The sequence below is a fragment of the Asterias amurensis genome, chromosome 11 (assembly GCF_032118995.1).
Source record: "Asterias amurensis chromosome 11, ASM3211899v1".
Lineage (NCBI taxonomy): Eukaryota > Metazoa > Echinodermata > Asteroidea > Forcipulatida > Asteriidae > Asterias > Asterias amurensis.
The window spans coordinates 1525800-1538767 of NC_092658.1; the positions used below are offsets into that span (position 1 = coordinate 1525800).

Below are 12968 nucleotides of genomic sequence, written 5' to 3' on the forward strand. Positions count from 1 at the left end.
AGCCCCGCCCTAATCCTTTTGTCAGATCCTTTTTTCAAGTTAAATTCTTTTACAGAAATTTATTAACGTTGTTGTGAATTTAATTTTGTTTGACAATATTACTTTACATTTTATAGTATAACTTTTGTTAAGGATAATTATGATCTTTTTTAGAAGGTTAAGTTCTTTAAAATTAATTTAAGATCTATATTTTGGTTACTTAGTGCAACAATATTTTTCTGTTTTATGAACGAGGAGTCGTTACCAACAAAATGGCGGACAACGTGGAAAGCAAAAAATCTGAAGTTGCTGGAATTCTTCAAGCAATAGCCCGTCATATTAACTGCTTAAGTGAAAACAACCGCGTCACCAAAAAGAAGGCACTCGAAAGTATCCGCAAGGAAACTTTGGGTAAGAAACCTGCTCTCGATCCGGAGATATTGCAAGGCGTTTTTGAGAGTGTAGTAAAACCACTTTTGAAATGTTTTGCAGACAGCGTTGAGAGATGCCGAGAGCTAGCCATCGATATCGTGTCTGATTTCGTGGATGCTGTCCCGTGCCCCGAGGCCTGTTTGCCCTACCTCATGCCCACCGTGGTCCAACGGCTTGGAAACCAAGAAATAGTTGAATCATCTGAAGAACTAAGGTTGAGTCTTGTGTGTTTTCTTGTAAAAATTACCAACATAACAAAGAAGAAACTTGGTCCGTATCTTGACGATTTGGTGAATGTTTTGCAACGAACCATCATAGATCCGTTTCCAGATGTTCGCAGAGAGAGTTGCAAGTGTACATGTTTGGTTGCCCGTTCCATACCTGAGCACTTTCACATGCAGTCGGAGAGTCTGATTAAGCCACTTTCAGTATGCATAAGCCATCAACACGCTAAAGTTCGCACACAGTGCATTCTAACGATCGGTGATGTTCTGCAGTTTGGCAGTCACAAGCCCATGGATCAGGTTATATCGCATCTGGCACAGCGATTATTTGATCAGTCACCACAGGTACGGATGGCGGTGACAGATGTCGTTGGTGGATGGTTGTTGGACTTTGTGGATAGGTACTCATTCCATCATAAGTTAATTCCATTGTTACTTTCGAGTCAGACGGATGAGCTGCCTGATATACAGAATAAGGTATGGTAGTTGAATTCTCATATTTTTTCAAAGTTTGATTGAACACAAGTGTAAAACGAGGTTCATTTATTGCACTGTACTTACTTTAAAAAACAGTAAAACAGTATCAGAATTTTGTGTAAGTTAGACCATGATTATTTACTTGATAGTATTCAAAGTTTTGACTATTTGTTGATGTTTCAAATCTAAAGTAACTGTTGAGAAGTTAAAAAGAAACCCTTCTTTTAAGCTTTTAAACTAAAAAACGTAAACAAATGTTCAGAAATTTAGACTTATTGATGGACAATATTTCAAGTGCTTAGAAAGAAAACAATTGTGTGCTTAATCAAATATGTGACAGATTCAACAACTTAATTTTTTTATTTCTTTTCTTTATAAGGCTTTCAAACTCTGGGATGAAATTGGAGCAAAGTACGCCCAGGAGAATGAGGAAGAACTTAAAGATCAGCTGGACTTCGGAAAGATGGTGGATTTACCTCCAGGAGAAAGTACGATATGTTAAAATTTTACAAAATATTACATTTAAGTTTTGGTAAACAAACTTATTTCATCATTCAAATTTACAGAAAGGTAGTTCGAAAAAACTTAATGTTTTCAAAATTTATTTATTTTTAAACCCTTGACTGAAAGTTGACTGCCCATTTTAAAACATTCAAATGGATAGATTGTTTATGGTGGTATAACTATGGACAGAACTTACTGTTTACATTTGTGTACTGTGTTGATACATACATTAATGTGTCCGTTTCCCAGACTGACATAGTGTATCTCTCATTCAAATTCACACAGTGGATTGTTTTAATGGCCAGACAGTTGGAGGGTTGACTTTTATAATCAAGATAATAATAATAATAATACACTACAGCATTTATAAGGTGCACTTTTTACTGAAAAAGAGAAACATTCAAAGGCGTGTATGTATGGAACTTTGCATTTGCAACATGATATCAATTGGCAAGCTGACATAGTTTAAAATCTATCATTCAAAAACACTGGATGATATTGAACGGTCAGACAGTAGGAGGGTTGACTGTCTATTTTGTAGATGCATTTACCACATGATGTCAAGTTACAGGCTGGCATAGTTATCTGTCTTTATCAAATATCCTCTTCTTCTATATTACTTCATACCAAAATGCCTGACCCTGTGATAACCCTGTGACCCTTTTTCCTGAATCCTTCCTTAGGGGGTTATTAACACTGTGCCTGCCTGAATTTAAGCATTGCGCCATCTCAACACTCCAGTAAAGAATGATTAGAATTGTCATAATATTCACGAACTTGTTAATTACAAATGTTGGTTTCAATTAATTCACCATTGCAGCAACGAGACCCAACCTCGGGTGTCGCACTTTAATGTTTCGCAACCTGTCCAAGATTCTACCAGGACTGCTTAACGACCTCACAGACTGGACGACGTCCAATCGGATCATGTCGGCCAAACTGCTTAGGATGCTGCTCCTCAACAGCGAGGATCACACGACGCAGCACATGGAGAAACTACTTTCTGGAATGTACAGAGCATGTGGGGATGAGGAACGGGAAGTTGTGCAGCAGGTAGGTCTACTATCAGGAGTCCGTTTTCATAAAGCTGTTAAGCAGATAATACTGTTTTGGAATTTTGTCTGTTAACCAATATCAGTTCAGTAAAATTTTTCCGTGCTTGGCAAGTTTTTATGCTTACAGGCTTCATCAAATCAACACAATCAAATTGAGGCCCCTATGTTGTTTTCAGATATCAGTATTTGTCACTAGATAGGAGCATTCAGGATGATTGTATGTAGACCATACCAGGGAACGATTTCGTCTTAACATTTTTGCGTCGCAAAGTCGCCATGCAGTTGTTTTTGACTAGCAAAATCCCACTTTTGTGTATAATGGGCACAATGTGTAGAAAACAGATATCAATAGAATGTGGCATACCCACTACCTCCTGGTAAAGGTTAACATGTTGACCTAATAATCCCTTGGAGACCGAGAACAAAATGGAAATACAAAAGGTCTCCATTACACGCATACTTGTCTACCAGGAGTTGTCTATGGAAGGTTCTTAACTACAGGGACAAAGGAAAGAACATGTCTCCACAGGGTTGCAAACAAATTCAGGCCTGTATGCTTCATCTTTGAAAGGGCAAGGGCGCATTTCTTATGAGGAAATTGTAAATATCTACTGGAACATTTCAAGGGAACTAAGGCATTGACCAGGGGCATGAAGGCAATCACCTTTGTTGCCTCCTTGAAGTATCAGGCATGCATTTAATGTTTCTTGTTTTAAAACGTCTAGTTTCAACTTTTTTGAAAATAAACTTCTCATCTCTCAGATCCTTCTCTCGGCTGAGATAGTCGGTTTCTTTGTGGATCCAGAGATCTATTGGAAGCTGGTGAACCCCACGGTGCGCAGCGCTCAGAGCCCCGGCGTGTTGATGACGTTGGCCGGGTTGATCCGCGGCTCTAAACCGGAGACCCTTCAGCCTCAGCTGATGAGTGTGTGTCAAGCGTTGGTGGATCCTGAGGTGTGTCGGAATGAACAGGTCAGTAACAAACCCTTGAAGGCACTGGACACTATTGGTAATTGTCAAATACCAGTATTCTCATAAAATAACAAACCTGTGAAAATTTGGACTCAATTGGTCATTGAAGTTACAAGAAAATTATGAAAGAAAAAACACCCTTGTTGTACAAAAGTAGTGTGCTTTCAGACAGGAATAAAAGGCTTCTGGCCAGAAGTCTTTTATTATTTTAGTGAGAAATTACCTCTTTCTCAAAAACTACGTTACTTCAGAGGGAGTCGTTTCTCACATTGTTTATACTATCCACAGCTCTCCGTTGCTTGTTACCAAATAAGGTTTTATGCTAATAATATTTTGAGTAATTACCAATAGTGTCCACTGCCTTTAACTAGAGGAGTGGAAGTTGATAATGTCCATCTATCAACCAACCTTATTGTCTGTCTTTGTTGACTGACCATGTGAAAACATTCAAATGGATGTACACATATTTGTACACGATATTTGTTCATGATATTTGTTCTGTTGACATAAGTAGAGTAAAGTTGTGTTGTTCACATTACTACAGTGTGCCCTCTCCAGCTTGCCAAGGATAGACCACTTTTACAATTTTTATTTGGAAAAGGGTGACAAGTGTTTTGTTTTACACGGTTTGCAAAGCAGCATTCATAGTGGCCATTTAAAGGTCCCAAACTGTGCAGTACAAAAAGAGCTTTGCCCAAGAATTTCTAGCATGGTTGGTGAAACATTGCATCGCATCACCTTGTTAAACTTTACATGTTTTTATATATTGGTCTATTTTGATTTACCATGCCTTTCTTTAGTTCTGCATCTAACAATCGTAAACTAGATCAACGGAGCATTATAAATGTATTCAAATTTGTTTTTGGTGTTTGGTGTGTTTTGTTAATTAGACATCTTACCAGGTTGAACTGTTGTCTTGCATCGAAGCTATCCTTGCTACCAGCAAAGAGAAATGTTCGGAGGTCAGTCTGCAGCTATTTACGACACTCGTAACTCTATTGGCCTTGGCCAGGGATGATGGCCTGAAGACCAGGGTAATTATTTTTTGACTTTTTCATAAAATTTGGTCTGCTTTTGAATGAACTTCAATACCACCGTGTGTATTTCTGTAACATTAACACTAACACTGACTATTAGCGTTATTAGCCTTATTGTACACCTTATGGTGTGTCTTGGGCCGAGCAGTTTAAAGGTGCTCTTTGGTCGCAGGGTGGATGAATAATCAACAAGAAAAACATGAATGAGGGTATGTTTTTGCCTTAGCGGCCAAACGCACTGGTCACGAGCTCTGGTGTTTCTGATCAGCAGAGTGTGGTTTCAAGTCCTAGTCGTGGTCCTTGAGCAAGATACTTGCTTTGGTCTTGTACTACAAAAAAGGCTTTAATCGTCATATTCTTGATAAACCTTGATTTTAAAAGAACATTTATGATCTATGGCTCCCTTGCAATATCATATTGCTGTTTGTATGTCTACTTATTGTGATTTTGTACCATCGTTCCCATCATGCATTTCTACATCCTGAACAAGAATTTGTAGAAGTTGAGCCCATCCTAGTGATCGTGGATGAGAACACTAGGGCAAGGCGCAAAAAAAACCAATGTTGATTGGAGGCTTGACACAGACAAGCAGGAATCCAATCACAAAACTGCAACACTAGCCTTGATCAAGGCGCTACAGCCAGCCGCGACCTGCAAAATCCTAGTCCCAATCACTGAATTCCGCCAGCGCACCCCCATACATAACACAGTGCATATAATACGTGTACAGCGTATGTACATACACATTACCATCTATATGGTACACGTACGGTACATGAGTATTTCTAAAGTAGCGCCTTGATGGTTCTGTAACTGCCAAAATTTAGGGCGGAGCTCATTATGCTAATGTTTACTAACAACCCGTTCTCATTGGTTGTTGGTTGACCTATAAACTCTCGCTGCGATGTCAATCACAACGTTCTGCAAGCACACGCACGTGCTCTCCGACGTAAACAACAAGCCTTGTGGCTGCTTTGCAAAAAATTGCAATGGCGGCGGGCGCGAGGGAGAAATCCCTACCCTAAAACAAAGTTGTGTACTGTATATCAATGGTACGGTGTATAATTTGCAACAGTACATCGTGGCACAGCTGCAGAAGCTTTCAACAAAATAAAGCAACCAGGTTTAATGCACCAATCATGGATTTAGAAATAAGAAGGAAGAAAATTAGACCATACATTGTGTGAAATGTGTTTGAGAAAGGTTCAAAAAGTATCAAGGTGTCATGGGTTTCCGGCAATGGCTACTTAGTTAGAATTCTAAGATGTTGGGCATACCCATCCCTTTGAAGCACAAACACTAAATAACATTACTGTTTTCCCCATTTCAGACCATATGAGATAAGGAACCCAGCTGTTTATTTTGTCTAGACATATTATTCGTTACGTTTCTCGCGGTAAATCAAAGTTGGGGATCGAAAATAAATTATGTGTAGGTCGAAAACATACCAGACGGTAGAAGATGGCGTGTGGCTTAACAACAACTACAAGTAAAGATCAATTTCATAAACTAACTCTTGCCATACTACTACACTATCCCAGGTCAAAATTCCAGTTGAACCCAGTTAACTGGGGTCAACTGGTTCAACTGAATAGTGACCAAACTCGTCCATTTTCCATATTAACCAACTGGTTTGGACTAGGTTTAACTGTGTTCAACTAGGTTTAAATTATAAACCAGTTGGTGTCTGTCCATTTTCCATATTAAACCAACTGGTTTTAACTGTATTTAACTAGTTTATCAACTGGTTTTCAACTAGTTCCAGTTAAACACAGTTTAACTAGGTTCAACTAGAATTTTGACCACCTGGGTAACGTTACACTTATAGTAAAGCAGCTTCCCATTCAGGGACAAATCTACCAGCTACATTGTACTTATGATGCTAGTCCTCGTGTTATAATGAAACACAAGACAACGGGGCTAAGGAACCCCTCCTCTCTTTGAAGTTGTTCGACACCGTACCGACCGAAAGAGGCTTGTCCGGCTCACACCGGTGGCCCGTATACCGTCCGGCAACGCATTCAGACCCATTATACATCATAGCGATTCACACTCATGTCCATACAGCTAGCGTACAGCGTACACACACACAAGTCAATGGGAAACTACACAACCATACACAAGTCAATGGGAAACTACACAACCATACACAAGTCAATGGGAAACTACACAACCATACACAAGTCAATGGGAAACTACACAAGCATACACATGTCAATGGGAAACTACACAACCATACACAAGTCAATGGGAAACTACACAACCATACACATGTCAATGGGAAACTACACAACCATACACAAGTCAATGGGAAACTACACAACCATACACAAGTTAATGGGACACTTCACAACCATACACAAGTCAATGGGAATTGACACAACCATACACCAGTCAATGGGAAACTATACAACCATACACAAGTCAATGGGAAACTACACAACCATACACAAGTCAATGGGAAACTACACAACCATACACAAGTCAATGGGAAACTACACAACCATACACAAGTCAATGGGAAACTACACAACCATACACAAGTCAATGTGACACTTCACAACCATACACATTTAACGGGTAACACAACCATACACAAGTCAATGGGAAACTACACAACCATACACAAGTCAATGTGAAACTACACAACCATACACATGTCAATGGGAAACTACACAACCATACACAAGTCAATGGGAAACTACACAACCATACACAAGTCAATGGGAAACTACACAACAATTCACCAGTCAATGGGAAACTATACAACCATACACATGTCAATGGGAAACTACACAACCATACACAAGTCAATGGGAAACTACACAACCATACACAAGTCAATGGGAAACTACACAACCATACACATGTCAATGGGAAACTACACAACCATACACAAGTCAATAGGACACTTTACAACCATACACATGTCAATGGGAAACTACACAACCATACACAAGTCAATGGGAAACTACACAACAATACACCAGTCATCAATGGGAAACTACACAACCATACACATGACAATGGGAAACTACACAACCATACACAAGTCAATGGGAATTGACACAACCATACACCAGTCAATGGGAAACTATACAACTATACACAAGTCAATGGGAAACTACACAACCATACACAAGTCAATGGGAATTGACACAACCATACACCAGTCAATGGGAAACTATACAACCATACACAAGTCAATGGGAAACTACACAACCATACACAAGTCAATGGGAAACTACACAACCATACACAAGTCAATGGGAAACTACACAACCATACACAAGTCAATGGGAATATACACAACCATACACAATTCAAATGAGACACTACACAACCACGCACACCGACGTGGCATGATTGCTAGCAGTAATACGTCATTCTCAATCGCGCCTGTGATTGGCCAATGTTTAGAATGACATGCCCAGATCATGCACGCCCTTTTATCGGAATTCCGATAAAGCTGTTACAGACCCATCAAGGCTGTTGATTGAGCCACGTGTGCGAGGTTGAAAGTAGAAAGACACGAACGTACTCACGACTTCGCTATACTGTTCTCGCTGTACAATTTACTGTACAATGTACTGTATACATGTTCGTTGTTCGTGTATGTACAGCGTGCAGACTGCCGAATTGTGCCGCGCCGGGCCGGGGCACACTACGCCAACAGCCTTGAGTCAAGGCTACTGCAACACTTGCCTTCATTCAAAGTCAGGCCATTTTCTTTTAAACAAACTATTCCTTTACGCAAACAGATCCGGGAAGGCATCACGTCGCTTGCGAAAATACAGGGCATGGAGGACAACAGCGCCCTCTATAGAGCACATACTCGTCAGGTTCTGGACTCGTTGAAAGGAAACTACGAGCAGTGGACCAACTTCTCGGTGGAACGACCAATCTTTGACGCGCTACTCACCGAATCAGGTGGGTGAAATGATGGCTGCCAGAACATGTTTGAAAAAAATATACATGTAGGATGTCTTGTCTCTGATTCATTTTGATTGAATGTCAAATGACATTTTTTCTCAAAAATAATAAAATTAATAATAATAAACATTTTTTATGTAGTGCCAAGTAACAGTGAGGTCTTAAAACGCTTTTGGAATGTTAAGAGAGAAAAACCTGATCTGTTCCATACAAAAAATACAGAAAGAACCACATAATCATACAAGCTTTGTCACAATCAAATTTCTTCGTTCATATTCAACTGTGTGTACAAAAAATACATCATATTTCAAAATTCTCAACAGGTGTTTTGGTTAGTGAGCTCTTGACGGACATCATCCCGGTCATCCGTGTCAACCTCCACCCTGACAAGGACCCAGAGCTTCGCCTTAAATTCTTCTCCCTTCTCTCGCGTCTCGTTATGAAAGCTGGGGAGTCTGAGGGCGCCAGACTAAAATTCGGAGATTTCTCATTGGTGGTTGTGAAGGAGATGATTGTACCGAACTGTGTGTGGCATGGTGGGAGAACAGCTACCGCGATTCGGACCACGGCTATCTCGTGTCTTTGGGCGCTGCTGCAAAGTGGCCTTCTAACAGCTGAGCAAGTGAGTCTGGATTTCTTACAAAGAGTTAGCGTTTCACACCCTTTATCTATCTATATCTTCATTTTACTTTGTAAAATTGGGCCAACTACTTAAATAGAAAACATTATTCAAATGTTTTCTTCTACTAATCAAAAATAAGCATTGCATCAGATGGTACATGTGGCTTTGTATTTTGGGTGGTAAACTCATTCTGGTGAGCAAAATACTGTGCTTAATGGTTGCTTTCTATGCTCAAGCAGCTCTATGAAAGTGGACCCAAATTGTTTAGGGTGCTTCCTGTCTTTCAGAGTTGTGTTTCTAAACTAAACAAATTGTTTGCTTTATGGAAGCTTTTTAGAGATTTGTTGCTAAGAAAAAAGACAATAACTTTGTTTCTTCTTTTGTATTGAAGGTAAGCAGTGTAATCGGAGAACTTCAGACTCAACTAACATCCCTCCTGGAAGACGGCAGCCGCTCTACCCGCCTCATCACCTGCCGTGTCATCCAGAGAATCCTCGCCCTCTGCGGATCGACCTTTGACCCCGACCGCCTCCACACAATGTACATGGAGCTCCTGAAGCGAATGGATGACAGCAGTAACGAGATACGCATCGCCGTGGCCAAGACGTTTGAGACGTTCTTCAAGTGCTTCCCTAAGGATTACGACAAGAGGTTGTACAAGGCCCACCTTGAGACTCTCTACAGAGGGCTCTTGATTCATCTTGACGATCCAGATTCTAACATTCAACAGGCTGTCCTTGGTGAGCAACTTTGCCATTGTCTGTTTGTTTTTAATGCAAAGACTTTAAGCATCATACGGGGCTCCAATTTTTGGGTAGATAAACAAAAACACGAGGCGTGTAGCTCAAAATATTTACTGAACCAGAAATGTCTTTACAAGAACGCTCAGCTCCCACTACCAGAAACATCTGGCTAAACCCCTTCTCTGAATAGCGATACGTGTAACTGGAATATAATTTGGTTGTTACCCTTACACTGATGTGTTAAGCACTGTATACTCTGTGTATTGTGTACTTTCCCTAGTTCTGTGAAAAAATCCACAGGCAGATCACTCGAGTGGGAATCAAACCCACAACCGTTGCGTAGCTAGAGTAGATGTCTTACCTCTAGACTATTGAGGTAGCTTGGTGGCTAGAGGCAGTTTGAATCCTTAGCAGCAGGTACCGCACTGAAGTGTAACTGGGTTATTTTCTAGACACGCCTTATCTTTATGATGTTTTTACTGTAACGTTTTCTCGTCTCTTCTACAGACGTCTTGAAGCAAGCGGCACCTCTTCATCCTCATCTTCTCCTTGAAGAGGTTGAGATGGTTCGACACAAACATCGGAGCTTCTTATTCTGTGATGAACTCATCCAGCATGTCAAGACCCTCACCGGATGATCCAATTCCTTGAAGTGAAATTACACCGTTGGTTTGGGGAAGACATCATGCGGTCAACATCTTCTATGTCGGGTGGCGCCCTCAGCCTATAACTTCACGAGAGAATCGCCCCTGTCCTTCATGCATTTAGATATTTCATCTGTAATTCAGGGTCTATGTTTTTAGTAGAGTAACACTCTTATTTCTTCTATGTTGAGTGGTGCCCTCGGCCGATAACTTCACTAGAGAAGTGTCCCCATATCTCTCTGTCTTTCATGCATGTAGATATTTCATCTGATGTCACAAAGCCAGAGCGCTTGCGTAATATGTCCACATAGATCATGTGGCCTCAACCTCTTTGGGCTTGACAAACATCGTTTAAAGGATTTGGGTACTTTTTGTAACACAATACACAATGTCCACAGATTTACATTAAACTTACACCGTATGAAGATAATGATAGTAGAAAGCTTACCTTAAAATGTTAGTTGCTGAGGTGGTGTAGTTTTTGAGAAATGAGTAAAACAATTTCATGAAAATACGTTTTTACATGCTAAAATAATTTTCGTCTCATAATCAGTGAGACGAAAATTATTTTTATGACATTGTTTTACTCGTTTCTTAAAAACTACAGCACCTCAACAAGTAATGTTTTAAGAGAAGCTTTCTACTTTTATTATCTTTAAACTGTTAGGTGTAAAGTGTAAATCTGTAGACATTGTATTTTTTGTCCTACAAAAAGTACCTAGACCCTTTAAAGTCATAGGCCAGTAACCAGGGAAGCATACACATTACATAACAATCATATGTAACGGTTATCTCTATAGGTCATCAGAAATGCATTAAAAAAAAATTGCGCTCCACAAACTGAGCTATCTAGCTAGCCTCACCCAAAATTATTTAAATTTACAGTCAGTTCCCTTGCAGTTTACTACTTAATTTAGTTTTTGTCAGTGCGAAGACCGTTCATTCAGAAATTATTTCAGAAACCGGTACTCCAAGGTTTATCAAAAGTGTGTTTGGTTTTCTCCGCTAACACCATGCCCATTAGTTTCATGATATTACTTTGCCCTTTAACTTTAAAGCATTTGTCATTATTGATCATTCAGTTGGAAATTCACACATGACTAACTGATGTTAATAGGAATATATTGAGAGACTTGTTATTAATAGGTTTAAAATTGCATTTATATTACAGCTCCCTAGGCTTAGTACTGTGTTGTCGTAAAAGGGAAAGTGCTTTTTGTTGTACTCTTTCGTGGTAATTGGTAAAGCCATGGTACATGGTAAAGGGGCATTTTTAAGTGAAATTGCATTATTCTACTAGAGCATTTCAAGGAAAAGACAATGAAGGTGCTGATTTTATAGTCTTTGCAAAGGTTCAGGACTGCTTGTCAAGAAGAAGTGTATAATTGTTTAATTTTGTTCAATCAGTATCAAGTATCAAGATAAAGTGTGATTAATTTGTTTTAGTTATTTAGCACAGATAAGTTTGGTCTTGCAAAATAGGCCTCTAAGCTTGCAAAGTTCGGCATCGCAAGGGTAAAACAATGGAAATGTGCAAACATGTACACACGATGCACAATTCTGACCCAATGAAAGATAGGTTTTCCTTTGAGCTATCTTCCTTTGAGCTCATTGAAGACGCTGTTTGATTTTGAGACGTCATAATGTAAAGGGGTATACATTGGGTACTGGTAACAAAATGCTATGCAATGTATATTTTCATGTTGTTATAATGTTTCTAGTGTTATTTTTACTTGACGAATAATGGATACCAGCTAACAGACTGTGTTTGTTAAGCAAGATTTTCCTTCTTGCAGATTTTTTTCTCATTTTGTCATGGTCCTATTTAAGAATAGGAATATTTCTACTTGTTTTATTGAACGTCAATAAAGTAGATAAAAGTTACACAATTTTATTTGTGCACTACTTTGTGTGTCAGTCGACTGTTTCTTTTATTTGTGTCTGTTTTAAAAAAAAAAACCTGAAACTTCTGTAAAACAGATATGTTTTCAATTCAATTCAACCATGATTGTGAGATAAATCTTTTATTTATCGGAATAAAATGACTCATGCAAAACTGTTTATTCACCAATGGTTACACACAGAATATTGAATGAAAATTATTGGATTTTACGTTGGTGTTTTTTTCTCATTGAAGGAAATGCTTTATATTTTATGATTACAGTAAATAATAAATGTGTGTTGTGAGTTTTGGAAATACAATTAATTATCAGTGTCTGGATTAATTATGCAGTTTTGCAATAGGTTTTCCATGGTTCCACCAAAGCTAAAATTCAGTGAGAAATACAATATGTTATTTAATCTCCATAAAGAGAACGCTGATTAAATTCTGACATTTTTAATGGG

At 39.1% G+C, this 12968-nt stretch overlaps 1 protein-coding gene across 1 annotated transcript; it reads left to right on the forward strand.

Annotated features, from left to right (window-relative positions):
• Window positions 1-251: 251 nt before the first annotated feature.
• On the forward strand, window positions 252-12628 carry LOC139944496 (dynein axonemal assembly factor 5-like). The gene is made up of 9 exons (XM_071941529.1): window positions 252-1112; window positions 1492-1600; window positions 2437-2669; window positions 3434-3643; window positions 4534-4677; window positions 8442-8610; window positions 8937-9235; window positions 9627-9975; window positions 10486-12628. Exons 1-9 carry the CDS (start codon window positions 252-254, stop codon window positions 10614-10616), a joined length of 2505 nt encoding a protein of 834 aa, XP_071797630.1. The 3' UTR covers window positions 10617-12628.
• The last annotated feature ends 340 nt before the right edge of the window (window positions 12629-12968 follow it).